The sequence below is a fragment of the Balaenoptera musculus genome, chromosome 19 (genome assembly GCF_009873245.2).
Source record: "Balaenoptera musculus isolate JJ_BM4_2016_0621 chromosome 19, mBalMus1.pri.v3, whole genome shotgun sequence".
NCBI lineage: Eukaryota > Metazoa > Chordata > Mammalia > Artiodactyla > Balaenopteridae > Balaenoptera > Balaenoptera musculus.
Window position 1 is genome coordinate 42837182 of NC_045803.1, and position 18449 is coordinate 42855630.

Genomic DNA, 18449 nt, shown 5'->3' on the forward strand with positions numbered 1-18449 from the left:
TCCCAGGTTAATATACATTTTACCTTCTTTCTAGTTTTTAAAACAAACTTATTTCTGTTAATTTCTCTGAACATAGTTTGTAAAGAATCAAGAAGCTTGTCTCCTGCCCTGCTTACCCCCTCACGGTTACAGTCCTCAGAGATAACCATCCCCTCTACCCCCGTTTAAGTAGTTTCTTCTAGTAATTACCTCCCTATTTATAAATAAAATGTTCTCATGGATCTCGATGTTAAAAATTTTGCATATTTTCTACTCATTTCCTGATGTTGGATGAAGATTTAACGTCTACAATGCACACAGGGCCTGCACATGCACGCCTCTACCCTTCTCCTTCTGCCATTTCCCCATCACAGTTTTTGGCTAAATCATTGGGCAGTGTTGTTGCTGACTCTGGATATTATTCATCGCTAAGCCTAATTCCAGTTGTCCTTTCTTGTATATTTGCTTAGTTTTCTATGTAATTATTGCTAATTTTTTACAAATGATCCAACAGCTCTATCAAATACATATCATTATTTGTCCCATCTTTACTCTCTTTACTCAGACTTAAGCCTTTTTTTTTTTTTTTGGCTGCATTGGGTCTTCTGCTGCGCACAGGCTTTCTCTAGTTTGCAGCGAGAGGGGCTACTCTTCATTGTGGGTACGCGAACTTCTTATTTCGGTGGCTTCTCTGTTGCCGAGCACGGGCTCTAGGTGCGTGGGCTTCAGTAGTTGCAGCACGTGGGCTCAGTAGTTGCGACACATGGGCCCTATAGCGCACAAACTTCAGTAGTTGTGGCGCGTGGGCTCAGTAGTTGTGGCGCGTGGGCTTCAGTAGTTGCGGCTCGTGGGCTCTAGAGCGCAGGCTCAGTAGTTGTGGCGCCTGGGCTTAGTTGCTCTGCGGCATGTGAGATCTTTCCGGACCAGGGATTGAACCTGTGTCCTCTGCATTGGCAGGCAGATTCTTAACCACTGCACCACCAGGAAGTCCCAGACTTCAGCCTTTGATAACTATGTTCTTTTTATCCTTGTTTGTCAGTTTTTTTTACTCCTTGACTATCACCTTTAGTGAGGTTTCAGGAGGAAGATGTTTGTGATCATCTGTTTATATTTGAGTGAAAATTATTTTTACATTTCATCTCTAAAAGGGGCTGTTCTATTTAAAAGACTGTGCCCTTTATCACAATTTTTTTAACTTATATTTTATTTAGTTATATTTGATACATTACATGGTTCAAAATTCAAAAGGTACCAAAAGATACAGAGTAAAAAGTCTCTTCTCTCTTATCTATCCTCTAGTCACTCCATTTCCCTCCCTAGAAACAACCAATATCATTGGTTACTTGTGTATCCTTCCAGAACTATTTATGAGTGTATAAATGTGTGTATGTATTTCCCCTTTGTACACAAATTGTTGAATTCTGTACACATTGTTTTGCACCTTGCATTCCACTTAACAATAGATATTAGTATTTATTCCATAAAAGTTCTTTAAAAGCTTCTTCATTTTTTTTATGGATGTCTTTCTTTGTCTGACTTATTTCACTTAGCATAATTCTCTCATGGTCCACCCATGTTGTTAAAAATGTTAAGATTTCTTTCTTTTTCATGGCTGAATAGTATTCCATTGTGTGTGTGTGTGTGTGTGTGTGTGTGTGTGTGTGTGTGTATATATATATATATATACACACACACACACACACACACACCATGTCTTCTTTGTCCATTCATTCATTGATGGACTTTTAGATTGTTTTCGTATCTTGGCTATTGTAAACAATGCTGTAATGAACATAGGAGTGCATGTATCTTTTTGAGTTTGTGTTTTTGTTTTCTTTGGATAAGTGCCTGGTAGTGGAATTGCTAGGTCATATGGTAGTTCTATTTTAAATTTTTTCAGGAACCTCCATACTGTTTTCCACAGTAGCCATACCAATTTACAGTCCTACCGACGGTACACAAGAGTCTCCTTTTCTCCACATCCTCTCCAACACTTGTTATATCTTGTCTTTTTGATAATAGCCTTCTAACAGGTATGAGGTGGTATCTCATTGTGGTTTTGATTTATATTTCCTTGATGATTAGTGATGTTGAACATCTTTTCATGTGCCTCTTGGCCATCTGTATGTCTTCCTTGGGAAAAATGCCTATTCAGATCATCTGCCCATTTTTTAATTGGATTTTTTTTTTTTTTTGCATATACCATACAATTCACCCATGTAAAATATACAATTCAGTGTTTTTTATTATATTCACAGAGTGTGTAACCATCACCATAATTAATTTTAGAATGTTTTACCCTCCATAAAGAAACTCCATATCATTAGCAGTCAGTCCCTATTTATTCCCCCCCACCGACTCCCACAGCCCTAAGCAACCACTGAACCTACTTTCTGTCTGTAAATTTGCCTATTTTGGACATTTTCATATAAATGGAATCATTCAATATGTGGGGAGTTGTGTTTCTTACAATTTTCTGCAGAAATACCTGAGAAATTCAAGTGAGTAGGTGGTTTCCAAGTTGATGTGGGTATTTTGGGAGGTAGGTTGTTGTCTGCCCAGGGGAATAAGTCAGGTTAGTTTTAAAGTGGGGATGATGTAGCAGATTCCTGGGATAGAGCCAGTCAGCAAAGACATTTAGGATTAGACTGTCTTTCCTACAATGCAAGAGCACTGTGTAAAGTGAGACCTAAACTATGGTGACTGCCCAAGGTCTGCAGAATCACTGAGCAGCATGCTGAGGGATCATCTTGAAGTCAACGCTGGATCAGAATACATTTCTGGCTTTGTAATGAAAGTCTTTGGGGGAAAAAAAACAGTTATTTTACAAAATTGACTGTCTCTATTTTGTCGCACAAAGTACTTTCAATAATATTTTTTCAGTTGGTTAATTTGCCTTATCCCGTGCTTTGCCCCAAAACACAGATCAGAACGCTTTCATGAACTCCTGCCAGATTTGGTTCACCTTTGCTTTCTCTGTATCTTATCTGTTACACCACATCTTGAAATGCATAGTCATTTTCCTGTGATCAGAGCAGGAGAGGTATCTCTCACACAATCATTTGGTCCTTATTGCCAAAGGGATTGATGTGTCATGTTTCCTTAAACCCAGTGCTGACCCAGAAATTACCCTGTTTTCATATTACAAAGAAGGGGCCAAGGGGCATATGAAGGTTATGGTCAGGCTTCCTCAGTTGTCAAAATTCAAAAAACTTTTCAAAGAAGAAACAAAACAGCCACACAAAATCTCATCCCTTTAAATTGTTATATAGTCTTAACCATCATATGTGATTCTCTTCACTGCTCCGTCTAAGAGTAAGGAAGGAACCATTGTCCTCTAGGGATTCATAAAGTCATAGGTGGCAGCTGTATCCTGAGAAGGTAAACTCAGACAGTCAGAGAGCCATTTGGCAGCAGTCTGTGGAGCAAGCCAGCAGGAAGATAAACAATTGCTAACCGGGAATGTGGGAAGCAAGGAAATTGTACTTTGCTATTGGCAACCTTTTTATGTAAGATTGGGAGAATTAATGCTCCCTGGTGGAACTAAAAGTTTGGCATTATAGGAAAAGTTTTTTAAAAAATCTGAATTTGTTTCTTTAACCTGAAGAAGGATATATTATGATTCCTTTGGTTGAAAAAAAAAATCAAACTGGCATAAGCATAAAAGGATATTTATTGGCTTATGTATCCAAAGGTTCTAGTGAGTAAATGTATAATTGGATCCTGGGGCTCCAAGCATGACACAGTTCTCTCCTTTTCTCCTTTCCTCTCTTGGCTTGACCCTCCTCTGTGTTTGCACCATTTTGGGGTTGACTTTCTCCACATGATGGCCACTGGCAGCTCCAGGTTAATCACTTCTACAGGCAAAAACAAGAAGACAAAACAAAACAATCCCCCCTCCCTCCCCGCCCCCCACACAGACTCCAGGAGCTCATCTTTCCTAGTAGTTCCAAAATTGGCTCCAGGATTGAGTCTCTTCCCCCATTCCTGAACCAGACATTGTGGTGATGATGGCATGGAATATCCTAAGGCAGCCTTGACATGAGTTTGTTAACACATGAAGAGAGAGAAAGTGGGTAGTTAGCCCCACTCAAACTACATAGACTGAGAGTAGGGAAGGGGTATTTCCCAAAGGAACAGCAGGTGTTGTTACCAGAAGAGAGAGTAGATGCTGTGTGCAACCAAAATGCCTGTCCGCTACAGAGAGGAAATCAAGAGCTCATTTGGTTTTGAAGTATACAGCGGGATATTCTCATGGAAGTAAATAACTTCTCTGCTAAAGATTAGTGAGGTAAAAATAGGCATAAATGACAGTAGAAGGGACTTCAGTAGTAGATGTTTTTCAGAAAAGCTAGATATAGATCAAAGTTTTATAGAGCAAATCCCATTTTACGACATTTCCATTATGAAGTCGCAACTATATTCCTAAAAGGAAACAAATCCAATGAATTTCGAGTTAGGAACTTCTGATGAAGAAGTAGTTATGACTGCTACAGATCTATAATACGTACCAGGCCTTGTGATACATCAGTGATAAAACATCTGCCAGCGTTGCAGTTACCAACTATCAATTCACTTTTCCTTTGGGCTCTTTTAGAATGTGGAAACTGTTTCCTTCATTTATCTTTTTCTTAGCCGCAGACATTTTTCCTATGCTAGGAGGTCTCTAACTCCACCTTGGACCTCCAAAAACTTACCCCTCGTTTTGCATAATAGAGCTACCTACAAACGCAGTGTCACATTTTGCCAACAGAGAAGCTGTCTAATTCAGGTTTTACCACAGCCTGAAACTCCCTAAAGAGCAGAGCTTCTGTTTATGTAAAACTGGAGGCCACATAAAGGAAGACAGATGTGGCTTAAGACCCATATGCAGAGACTTCCCAGGCTTTTCAGGCAATGAAAAGGTATAAGAGTGAGGAGGGCAGAAAAGAGGATGGACAAGCAGGTGTAGCCCTCAGCAGTTGCATCGCCTTGGTGTATATCTATTTATAAGAGAATGGAACCCCAACCTATAACATAGAAAACAGTATATAGACTTTGCCTGCAAGATTGTCAAATTAAATGGAAGAATGGTAAACTCAGATAAAAAATAATTATAGATTTCTCAAGCATTTATATTACTCCTTCCCCATCTTCTCTTTCTTAATTCCTGAAATTTATGTCAAGACTGTATCTTTGAACCCTTTTATTCATTCATTCGTTTGACAAATAGTTATTGAGCACTTGTTATGTGCTGGCACTCTTCTAGGCATTGAGGCTACAGTGGGGAACAAAACAAAATCCTTGACTTTGTAGAGTTCACATTCTGAGGACAGCAGTCAATAAATAAACAAGTATATATCATTTCAGGTACTATTAATTGCTAAGAAGAACAATGAAGCAGGGTGAGAAGGATAAAGAGTGGTAGAAGAAGGAGGCTGTCATTTTATATACGATGAATGTGGTATTTGAACAGAGACATGATGGGCTTTTAGGAGCAAGCCATGGGCTACCTGGAGGAGGAGTAGCCTAGGCAGAGGGGGAAGTAAGGCGAAGATGCTGGGTCCAAAGAAGCTTGGTCCACAGCTAGGAGTTCCAGCCACAGTTGCTGGAGGACAGTGAGGAAGGGAGAGCGTGGTAAGAGGTGAGGTCAGAGGCAGAGCGAAGGCAGGTGGGGGATGGGGGCTGCTCATTATTAAGGGAAGAAGGGAAACCAGTGACGGTTTGGGCAGACGAATGATGAGGTCTGACTCGTTTTAACCAGATAGTTCCAGCTGCAGTGCAGGAATAGGGTAGAAGCACGGAGACCAATTAGGAGATTTTTGAAAAAAATCAGGCCAGAAATGATGGACTGGAGTGGTTGAGGTAGAGGTGGTGAGAAGCATTCTCACCCTGGGTGTAGTTTGAGACCTGAGTTTCCTTCCTTCATTTGTTTTTTTTCCTTTTTCCTCACTATTCTTTAGGGTATAGTACGTAACCCCTCCCCCCAAGTAATGGAATTTGTATTTATATAGTTTTGAGACTAGGGGCTTTATTTCTGGTCCTGTCTTAGTCGTATCTCGCCTCCTCTGTCAGCCCCTGTAAAGTTTACTCGATACGGGGTTGGGCTCAGATGATGATAACACTGCTGCAGGTTCTACATCTAGGAGTTCTGGCGTGATGGGAGAGGGGATCAGCACGTACTAGGAAGGGAGACTCGAGAGCAGGGTCCTCCCTACTTCTGATCAGGGAACTCAGCCGGAAGCATGGTCTACTACTAATCATGCCCAGAATCTGCATTCCTTATTTCCTTACAGAAGTTGTTCTCATCACTGACAGTTTTACAGAGAAAACTCATACTGGGGTAGAGAACTGCAGCAAAGACCGGAAGCACTGCTGTGCTTCAGGCTGATGTGTGGGCAGCGACGATACTTGTCATAGAACCTTAGTGTCTCAGACTTGGAAGGCTCCCTCGAGGGCATTTGATCCGGTCTTCTCCCACTGCTGTGTAAATCCCCGCCATGATATGTAATCATCTAGCCTCTGCTTCCAGAGTCTAGAATCCATAGATCATAGAATGTCAGTGCTGAAAGTGATCTTAGAGATCATATAGGCCTGAGACTAGAAGAATCCAGGAGTGTGAACTCTCAGACCCATGTTCTTTCCACTCACAATGTTGTCACTCCAATACAGGGCAGCCCTTGCTGGTAGAATGACAGAGGTGGGTTTAAATGTCTCTGTTTTCATCCCATCACAGGCTGTCTGGGCTTATTTTCTTTTCAGTGCTGAACAGTAATGAATCCTTTCTTTTTATTTTCAACCCTAGGGGTTGCCCTCCTCTCAGATGTGTACCCTGAGAAAATCTTGCCTGGCCTGTTGGCACAGTATGATGGCGGTAAAGACAAGCACACACTGGAGACCAGAATGAAAGTCGGGGAAATCCTGATGCGAATTGTCAGGGCATTAGGTGAGTTTTCTTGTTCCAGCATCTGGAATGGGGTCAGGGAGCAGTATGGCTGTGGAACCAAAGTCTGTGCACCTGGAGGCTTGTTATGCTAGCAAGGTGAGGACAATTTGGGCTGAGGTGAGCTACTTCCTGTTCAAGGATTTAGCAAATGTCCAGCGCGCACCAAGAGATTGGCAGCAATAGTGCCCATTCTTCTGCAACTGCTTAGTCTCCTCCCCTGAGCTATGTTGGGGCCCTGATTTTCCTCAGAGCTGGAATGAGAAGTTTCCCACTTGCTGAGCAGCAGCAACCATGAAAAAGAAGGGGAATGTCAGACAGGGAAAGAAGAGCGCTAACTCTGGTTGAATGACTTCTGTGTGCCAGGTCCTCTATGTGTATGTAATCTCATCTAATTTTCCCAAGAAATTCTATAAAGAGGCTGTTGTTAGGCCCATTTTATAGATGAGGAAACTGTAGCACAGGGACCTTTAGCAATTTGTTCAAGACTCATTCAGCTGGTAAATAGTAGTGCTAAGAACTGAACCTACCAACTCGAAGGAAGTTGCTCAAAACCACACAAGCTGAGAGTTGTAAAGCCATGGGCTCTAGAGTTACACTGCTTGGGATCAAATCCCAAGCTGCTGCTTATCAGCTTTGTGATCATGGGAATGTTTCTCAACCTCTTGGTGCCTCAGTGTCCTCATATATAAAAAGAGGATATTGATAGCACTTACCTCATATGGCTATTGTAAGGATTAAATTTTACTCTTTACCCACTAGGGGAAGATTTTGAAAAACAAACTAGCTTTGGGATTCCCTGGCGGTCCAGTGGTTAGGACTCTGCGCTTCCAATGCAGGGGGCGCGGGTTCGATCCCTGGTCAGGGAACTAAGATCCCGCATGCTGCACGGCATGGCCACAAAACCCAAAAAAACAACAAACTAGCTTTTGCCTCTTGTATCAAGAATTTACGTTGAATTCTTCCTTCACCAACATTTTTAAGGATTTCCAAAGATTCCACATAGCCATGCATCATTTCCACGGACGTAGCCCTTAATTTTCCTAATTTCTGGGTGACCCTCTGGCTAAAGAAGATAGAACCTAGATCTCCAACCACTTAAATTCTTTTATCGCTGAAAGGAAAATCTCATGAGAGTGAAATTAAAAGATCTTTTTTCTGCCCTTTGAAGAAAGGCGAACTTTCTATATTTGCTTTAGTCTTAAATATGGGTCTGAAACATACCAGACTAGTGCACCATTATGAGAATTGATTCTCTCACAGTAGGTGTGAGTGTTAAGTTTAACGTATTACAGGATCAGATGCACCTCTGACTTCCATTTGTGTGTATCATTGTGATCATCGATCTGAGAAGGATGTGTCTGATGCATCAACAAAACATGTCTGTTCTCTGTAACTTCTGGTAGACCGCTATCATTGGCGTGATAAACGCTGAAAAGGCACATTTCTCCATCTCCACGGGCCAGTCCAAATCATTTCCTGTGGTGAGATTGAAGGTGGGGATGAAGGACTAGGTTGAGTGGGAGAGAGGCCTTGCTCCTCCTTACATAGTTCCATAATTAGCCCAATTTCCAAAACTGCCTTCTGGCATTTCAAAGCGTATTCCATCAATTCTCAAAGTTCTAATCTTCCTGTAGCCTAGTCTAACAAGTATCCAGCTGTAAACATTGCCTTAGCTTTAACTGCTACTTTCTAATTCACCTTATTAACTTGTCCGGGTGCATAGATGAGATGGCTGACTGAAATCCTTTAAGTGAAATTAAAGCCCATTTTTACAACATAGCCAATGTCCTCAGTTTACAATTGGTGTGGAAATCCTTGTGACAGCCACTTTATAAGACTTCTTTAATAAGTACCCTAGTTTCAGTGGTCCAGGCCTTGTGCTCTCCCCATCCCCAGCTCTTCTTTGCAGCAAGGGGATTTCCATGGGAACACAGGCCCATAGGTAGGAGCCAGGTGCAGTACTACCGCTTCCTCTTGGCTTCAGTTCCCTAACCACATCTACTTTTCATCCTGCCGCTAGACAATGGTGAAAAATCAGCAGGAGTTTTTTTTTTTCTTTTCATTAAAAAAAAAAAATTGAAGTATCATATACATATAGAAAAGTATATAAAGTACACTAATTTTAATAGTGTAGTTTTATGGTTTTCTACATATCTGCCATCACCCAGATCAGTACAGAGAAACTTCTAATAACCCATAAAGTTTCCTTTTTTCCCTTCCTAAGCTATACCTGCCCCAGAGGTAAGCACTATTCTGACTTTTTATCAGCATCAATTTATTTTGATTGTCCTTGAACCTCATTTTTTTAAAAAAATTATTTATTTATTAATTTTGGGTGCATTGGGTCTTTGTTGCTGCGCGCGGGCTTTCTCTAGTTGCAGAGAGTGGGGGCTACTCTTCGTTGCGGTGTGCAGGCTTCTCATTGCGGTGGCTTTTCTTGTTGCACAGCACGGGCTCTAGGTGCGTGGGCTTCAGTAGTTGTGGCACGCGGGCTCTAGCGCGCAGGCTCAGTAGTTGTGGCGCATGGGCTTAGTTGCTCTGCGGCATGTGGGATCTTCCCGGACCAGGGCTTGAACCCATGTCCCATGCATTGGCAGGCGGATTCTTAACCACTGCGCCACCAGGGAAGTCTGAACCTCATTTTAATGGAATTAAATCCCCATGTTTCCAGTAAGTTGATAGATACGGACACTTGGGTAAATTTGGGTCAAATTTTAGGGGGCAAGAATATTTCATAGGCTGTGCTGTGTATTGTATTTCCTGTTGTCTCACATTACAAGGCGTATGATGTCTGGTGTCTCATTTTAGTGATGTGAAGATTGATCAGTGGTGTTTCTAGTAGGATACATCCATAATAAACTTCCCCATCAACCTTCCTCCTATTGGTTTTAAGTAACCACTGGTGATTGTTGCCTAGATTGTTGCTGTTATTTCATAGAGGTTACATTTTTTTACACATTAGGAAACAGATACAGAGACGGTTACTAACTTGCCTAATGTTACATAGCTAATTAATGATGAATCCAAAATTTCAATCCAGACAATCTGACTCCAGATCCAGTCTCTTACCCAATACACAATTCTGTATCCTGAAAATTTTCCCATGTCATTAAGCATCTTTTTCCTGTCATTAACACACATTTTCCATATCCTCTATAATTTTTAATGATTGCATTAGACTATATCATTTGAATGTATCATAATTTTTTTCAACTGACCAGCTTACAGGTTGTTCTAATTTTTCACTATTATGAATTACGTTAAGATGAATATTCTTGTAGCTAAATCTTTGTGCAGATCCACGATAATTTCCTAGGAAAAATTTCTAAAAGTAGAATTTCTTAAAAGCATGTGCATATTTTAAAACATATTTATTGCTAAATTATCTTCCCAAGAGATTGTGCCAGTTTATATTTTAATGTTTGAGAATATTTGTACCCTCATCAGCACTATGTATGCTATGTGTTATTTTTATCAAGCAGATATATAAAGAAATGTTGCTGTGTTTTTATTTCCATTTATTCAATTGACAGGGTTAAATATTTTTCATATTTTATTGGCTAATTTTTGTGTTTGTGGAGGGTGTATGTGTGTGTGTGTGAACTGACTGTCCTATCCTTTCTTCATGTTTCCATTGGGGTGTTGATTTTGTTATTTAATTTGTAAAGCTTTATATATTTACAGATCTTGAACCACTAACATTTATGTTGTAAATATTCGGTTTGTTTACATTTTAGTTTGTTCATATTTTCTGTTTCGTTTGTTTTGAAATATAGAAGTTTTTTATTTTGATGTAGGCAAATCTATCTTTTCTTTTATGGTTTCTCTCTTATATAGAAAGGCTTTCTTAAACCAACATTTTATAAGTATGAATCTATATATTTTAATCTCTACTCCTCAACATAGAAAATATGGTGGAAGGATTTTGGTTTCATTTCTTTTATTTAAGGAACTATTTAGTTTTTTTATTGTACTTTTAGAAATTTAATCTTAATGCATTGCTAAATTACCAGTCACTCCAAATGTTTCTCCATCTGTTTCCTCTTATATGGCCCAATGTCGACGTTGACAATAACCTGTGGGCTGTTATATGTCATTGCATTTTTTTAAAACTTCTTTTAAATGTATAACATTAAATAACTGTGCCCAAGATATTGAATTGGTAATTGGGACAATACCTGACAAGTGGAATTAAAGCAAAGGGTATTGAGTACATCTGTAAGGGTATTTCCTTCTGAGATTGCCTAGAGCATTATTCCTGATCTGATATAGACTACACTCTTCTCACATATGCCAGATGAAGTATCTTCTCTCTCTTCAGCAGAGCTGGACAAGCACTACCAGTTCTTTGTTCCTCTAGGCCAGTGATTCTCAAATGGGGGAGTGGGGGGAAGAATTTGCCCCCCAGGGGACATTGGCAATGTCTGGAGACATTTTTAGTTGTTAAACTGGGGCAGGGGGTACGTTACTGGCATTTAATGGGTACAGGCCAGGGAAGTTTCTAAACATCCTACAGTGCACAGGACAGCCCCCTGCAACCAAGAATGATCTGGCCCAGAATGTCAGTAGGGCTCCTGCTGATGCATCCTGTTGTAGAACTCATGTTCTGCTGTATAACATCACTCAGATATGTTGGTTACATCCAGGACTGCCACATACAATTGTGCAGGTTGTTCTCAGATTCAAAAAGTCCAAGAGGCGGTATTGTATGAATGGCAGGGCCTGGAGCTGTACAGTACTCACCTGTGCAGTCATCCTGGTGGCCTTGACTGAATTCTAACCCTATCCTACATCTCAGTTATATCTTAGATTGCCATCTCACTGGAGAGAGCTTGAAAAAGTTATTCATTCCTTCTTGTAATTACAAATCCTCTTGGATGTGGGAGGTTCTGCACATGGCTAATCTTATCTATTTTATACCAATTTTATGAGCATACTTTTTAGTGGATAGCCTTTTCTGAAATCTGCTGAATATAGGAGTGTGTCCTTATTATAGAGCCTGTGGCCACCTTTGAAGTGATTACATATGCCTCCTTTTTTTTTTGCCTTCCTTTACATTTAATGGACCATAATATGAACTAAAGTATATTTTTAAATTATCCCTTGTATTTAGGGAATGTTTTTATATCCTTTGCTGATATTTATTTCTCATTCTAAGGAAAAAGAGAAATAAATGAAATTGCTTTTTACTTGTTTGTGGCTCTCATTTGAATTTCAAGCTTGGATCAGAAGTCCTTGATGGAAAAACAAGTTTCCTCCTCTGCCCATAGTAATACCCAGACATTCTCTGAATTCTAATCTCCTGCCTTTGTCAAGTCTAAATCATATAAATTCCTGGGTTATTTGGTAGCTCTTTCTAATGCTCAAAGCTCTTTTTTTAATCTTTTTTTTTTTAATTGGGGTATAGTTGCTTTACAGTGTTGTGTTAGTTTCTGCTGCACAGTGAAGTGAATCAGCTGTATGTATACATATATCCCCTCTCTTTTAGATTTCCTTCCCATTTAGGTCACCACAGAGCACTGCGTAGAGTTCCTTGTGCTATACAGCAGGTTCTCATTAGTTTTTATCTTGAATATGTTTATTTTTTTCTTAATCTTGAGAGCAGAGGCATCAATGTAGTTCAGTTCAAAAATGTTTTTTGAGTAGGCACTGAATGGCCAGTTCTGTGCCTGGGGCTGGAAATAGCACGAAAAAGCACCCGTCTCTTCCTTCAAGGAGCTTATAGTTTGAATTAGAGCCATCAACTCATACACAGATCTTCTAAGGTGACCTGCTGATTTAGGGAGAGGCCTGTGTAGGGTATTATGGGAGCTCAGAGGAAACGGTCTTGTCTGTCTTTTTCTCTTTGGGACCCTGCAGTTGAATGTGGCAAAGTGCTTTGGGGCTACATCAGTTCCTCATCGTTATCAAGAACAGCAGGTCAGTTTTTGAAAAATGGCTTTGTACGTTAGCTTTCAGAGATTTTCAACTCACAGCATAGCCTGAAGGTGAAAGGTGGGTTGGATGTGGGGCTTCCCTGGTGGCGCAGTGGTTGAGAATCTGCCTGCCAATGCAGGGGACACGGGTTCGAGCCCTGGTCTGGGAAGATCCCACATGCCGCGGAGCTGCTGGGCCCGTGAGCCACAATTACTGAGCCTGCGCGTCTGGAGCCTGTGCTCTGCAACAAGAGAGGCCACGATAGCGAGAGGCCCGCGCACCGCGATGAAGAGTGGGCCCCGCTTGCCACAACTAGAGAAAGCCCTCGCACAGAAACGAAGACCCAACACAGCCATAAATAAATAAATAAAAATTAAAAAAAAAAAAAAAGGTGGGTTGGATGTGTGAATAATTGGGTACTCGTCTGGGAGTTCAGCATTCATAGATTTCAGCAGCAATGAACAACAGTCAAGGATTAGAGTTCACATACTTTGAAAGGAGAATTTTTCAGCAAATTCAGAGAATTAAATGAAATGCTTCTTGCCAAGTTTGCCTAGGTTAGCATCAGTATAGTTCAATTCAACAAATACTTATATTAATATAAGTTGGAAATACTAATCTGGCCAAAATTGAAAGTTGGAGCCCAGGCCGAATAATTTTTTTTCTTCTCTTCCTCCTTATGTTTTTCTTCCTCATGTCAATTTTTCTGAGAGATATAGCTTTAAAATCTATTCATAGACCTTTCCCTTCCTAATTGTATCAGTAATACGTGATAATTTTGGACAATTTGGAAAATATTAAAAAGTGTAAGAAAATAATCACTAATAGTCTCACCATTCAGAAGTAACCATTCTTTGTTTACATTTTGATGTTTCCTTCTAGTTTCTTTTTCTTTCTCAGACTTGTAATTACATTGTACGTATCCTGCTTTTTAAAAATTTAACATTATAAGCACTTTCCGTGTCATTAAATATTTCTTGAAAATATAAGATTTATTGGTTGTTATTAATTAATAACCTGAGTTTATCATAATTTTATTTAATTATCTTCTAGAAAGATATTGTTTAATTAGGTGGTTCCAGTTCCTTACTTTATGAGGAACTTTATGAGGATTATAAGAAGTGTGCTATTGATTATTCTTATACGTAAATCCTTTGGTGAATCTTTGATTCTTTCCTTAGGATTGGTTCTTAGAAAGGAATTACTAGGTCACAGTATGTGCCTGCTTTTAAGGCTCTTGGTATTTAGTGCTAAGTTGCCTTCCAGAAAGGGATCCTCTTGTCAGCAGTGAATGAGACTGCTAATGTCTCACAGAGAAAAATTATTCCATGGCTTCAGACCCATCCTCTAACCCTGACCAGCTATCTCTAAAATGTGTACCTTTGCTCCCAGAAGGAATGAAGGAGCCTGTCAGAGAATGTTGGGGGTGGGTGGGTGGATGAAGGGAAGGAGGTCAGGGAAGGACTGATGGATGACTCAGTGTGAACCCATTGCTGCCCTAGAAGAACAACTCAGATCTGGTAGTGTCACCATGACATACAAAGCACAGCACTTATTTTTAGAGGCAGAACGTAGTCTTCTAATCAGCAAGCTCAGACAAGTTCTAGTTTACTCTAGGTCAGAAACTTCTAAAAATGAGAGCAGGAATAGAAAGCCATATTCACTCATGTTGCTTCATCTTAAGAGTACCTTCAGTGAACTCTGTAAGAAAGATCAGGAATTAATATTTGGAAAGAGGAATGAGGGGAGAGAACTAAATCTCAGGTCTGTTGCAGTGTGCCACGGCAACTAGAATGACACTGGGAATGCAGGGACAAAGCAGCTTATACTTCTAGGTTAGGAGGTACCTTTTCTCAATTCCTCTATATGCCAGGAGAAGGGTAGGTCCTGGGCTCTAGGGTATATTTCTAACTCTTACAACCTGCAGAACACCCTTATTTAATGCGCTTTGTCCAACTCTTTTCCATATCACCTGCTTAATTTTTATGTTTAGTTCAGCATTCACTTTGCCACCTCAGAGTTCATCCAAGTGATGAGCAACCCATGATCCCATCCAGCTCCAGGATGAAGCCCGTAATCTGATTGTAGAAAACCTGATGATACCTGCCCAGAGAGGGGCAAATCAGCCCCAAATTCTGCTCTGACAAACACCTTCTTCTAGCCAGTTGTAGAAAACAAGGAAAATGGAATAATTGGATTTGTCTAGCAGGCTACTGTGAGTTCCAGTTGGGTTGGCCTGAGAATTAAGATGAGGAGAGGAGCTTTTAAACAGCTGCATAATATTTTATAGTATAGATACACCACAGTTTACTTATTCAACATTCCTCTGTGGATGAAACTTCACTTTTTTTCCTATGGCATGCAGTACTGCAATATAAATTCTCATATTTGTGTGCTAATGGAAATATATATCTGTATATATGCATATTTCATATATATGTACATATTAAAGAACTGGACCTTTATTTCTGTAAGATTGATATTTGCCAAAGTGGATTCACTCAAAGGCTGTTTATATTTTAAATTGTTTATATACTGACAGATTACTTCCTGAAATTGTGGGTGAGATAGGGCTTTTTGAACCCCCTGCTGTGTCCATTGTCAAATAGAGAAAAATATCTTTTGAAGATTGTGTTTTTCAAAGTGAATGGACTAAAAAAAGTTCTCTTTTGTGTTATTTTGTTGTTTGTTTCTTGATGGCAGTGGGGAAAAAAAGTCTTGTTTAAAGTAATAAATTACTGGGAATTCACTGGTGGTCCAGTGGTTAGGGCTCCACGCTTTCACTGCCGGAGCTCAGGTTCAGTCCCTGGCTGGGGAACTAAGATCCTGTAAGCTGTGTGGCAGCAGCCAAAAAAAAAAGTAATAAATTATTAATTCATTTTGCTATTAAGTAATGTATAAGACTAGTCAAGGAATGACAAATCGCCTTTAGAAGTATCTTACTCAACAAAATTTGTTTAAAGGTGCAGCATTATAATGAATCAACTTAAGGGCATTCTAATTAGGTAGTTTCCAGAAATATTTAAACTTTTAATTTACTAATTAAAAAATTTTAGTGTAAGGGCTTTTTCTTCCATAACATATGTTTTGGTTCCCTTATGTGTAGTAAAGGACCTCAGAACATAATGGCTTAAAACAACCACCATTTATTTGTTCAGAATTCTGTAATATTGGTCATGCTTGGCAGGGCCAGCTCATCTGCTCCCACATGGTGTTGTCTGGGCTCAGCTGGTGGTTCTACTGCATGCGGTGTATGCTGGGCTCACCCAGGAGGTTGCATCCAGGTGGGATCTTGACCTGGGGCACCCTAGTGCTCCTCCACATGGCTTCTGTCTGTCCCTGTGTGTGGATACTCATCATTCAGTAGTCTAAGTCAAACTTCTTTTCTGCATGGTGAATGGTTTCCCAGAGAACGAAAGCAGAGAAGCTGCCCAGACCTATTAAGAGCTAAACCTAGAACTGGCTTAGTATGACTTCTGCCACATTCTACTGTCAAAGTAAGTCCCCCAAACCAGCCCAGGTTCAAGGGGAAGGGAAGTAGCCTCTGACTCTTGATGAGAGAAACGGCACTCAGGGATGGTGTGTTGGCAGCATACCTGCATACTAACTACTACACGGTCAAAAGTAGTGCAAGCTTATTGCCACGTGCCTAACAATACACAGGTATATAAAGAAAAAATCCACGTCTCTCCCAAATATTAGTTATATTTAATATTCTTACCTCCTAAAGTAAACAATGATAGTAGTTTGGTATATATTCTTTGACACCTTTCCCTGTGTTCTTATAGGTATGCAAAAATATATGGGCTTTTTATATGGGCTTTTTTTCTTTTACAAAAACAGAACATTAACATACTATTTTACTCTTACTGTTATTACATACTATTAGTCTGCAGTTTGCTTTCTTTGAAATCAACTTTACCGAGGTGTAATTTACATACAGTAAAATGCCCCCATTTTTTTTTTCTTTTTAAAAGTAACTATTTCTTTTTTTTTTAATTTTATTTATTTATTTATTTATGGCTTTGTTGGGTCTTCGTTTCTTTGTGAGGGCTTTCTCTAGTTGCGGCAAGTGGGGGCCGCTCTTCATAGCGGTGCGCGGGCCTCTCACTATCGCGGCCTCTCTTGTTGTGGAGCACAGGCTCCAGACGCGCAGGCTCAGTAATTGTGGCTCACGGGCCCAGCTGCTCCGCGGCATGTGGGATCTTCCCAGACCAGGGCTCGAACCCGTGTCCCCTGCATTGGCAGGCGGATTCTCAACCGCTGCGCCACCAGGGAAGCCCCTTCCCATTTTAAGTACATATTTCAATGAGATTTGATATAAACTCATGTAACCATCACTATAGTCAAAATATAGAACATTTTCATCACCTCAGGAAGTTCCTTTGTGCCCACATCATCTCCCATTCCACACCCCAATCCTGACCACCACTGATATGCTTCCTGCTATTATATGTTAGATTTGTCTTTTCTAGAGCTTCATATAAATGGAATCATAAAGTGTATACCCTTTCATGTCTGAATTCTTTTGCTCAGCAAAGGTTTTTGAGATTCATCCATGTTGTGTATATTAATATTCACCACTTTTTATTGCTAAGTAGTAGTACTTTATATGACTATACCACAATCGTTCATACATTTACCTGTTGATGGACATTCAGGTTGTTTCCAGTTTTGAGCCATTATGAGTGTAGTTGCTGTGAATATTCTGGTACAAGTCTTAGTGTGAAGATATATATATATAGATATAGATATAGATATGTTTCTCTTGGGTAAGTACCTAGGAGTGGAATTGCTGGATCATATGGTAGGTGTATAAGAAACTACCCAAACTGTTTTCCAAAGTAGTTGTACCATTTTACATTATGACCAGCAAGGTATGAGAGTTCCAGTTGCTCCATATCCTTGCCAACACTTGGTATCATATTATTTTTTTAGTTTTTAGCCGTTTTAATGAATCCGTAATGGCATCTCATTGCGGTTTTAATTTGTATTTCCCTGATGACTAATTATGTTCAGCTCATGTCTTTTCAAGTGCTTATTTTCTATTCCTGTATCTCTTTTGTGAAGTAACTGTTAAGATCTTTTTCCATTTCTTCATTGGATTATTTCTCTTTATTTCTCCAAGTCTTTATTAAGTTGTAAGAATTTTTGTATGGAGTAGATACAAGTCCTTTGTCACATATATGTATGGCAAATAGTTTCTACCAGTCTTTTCTTTTTATTTATTTATTTAGGCTGTACCAGGTCTTAGTTGGGGCACATGGGCTCCTCACTGTGGCATGCGGGCTTCTTAGTTGCGGCATGTGAACTCTTAGTTGCAGCATCAACCAGTCTTCTCTTAATGTGTCTTTTGAGGAGGCAGACATCACTTTTCTGGTTAAAATAATATTTATCATAATATTAAGTAAATATGCAAAAACAAATTAATTATATATTTTAGCTCATTACAGCTTTAAAAACATATACATTTAAAATTTTAGGGACTTCCCTGGTGGTCCAGTGGCTAAGACTCCGTGCTCCCATGCAGGGGGCTCAGATTAGATCCCTGGTCAGGGAACTAGATCCCACATGCCGCAAATAAAGATCCCACATGCCGCAACTAAAGCTCCCACATGCTGCAACGAAG

The 18449-nt window shown here is 39.8% G+C and overlaps 1 protein-coding gene across 2 annotated transcripts in view; it reads left to right on the top strand.

Moving 5' to 3' along the window:
• The window catches only part of TANGO6 (transport and golgi organization 6 homolog), a 178537-nt gene that overhangs the window by 96084 nt on the left and 64004 nt on the right, over positions 1 to 18449 (top strand). For both annotated transcript variants that reach the window (XM_036834025.1, XM_036834024.1), the window contains one exon: positions 6764 to 6904. In XM_036834025.1, coding sequence (XP_036689920.1) covers positions 6764 to 6865 — 102 coding nt within the window. In that variant the 3' untranslated portion in view covers positions 6866 to 6904. The remainder of the gene's footprint in view (positions 1 to 6763; positions 6905 to 18449) is intronic.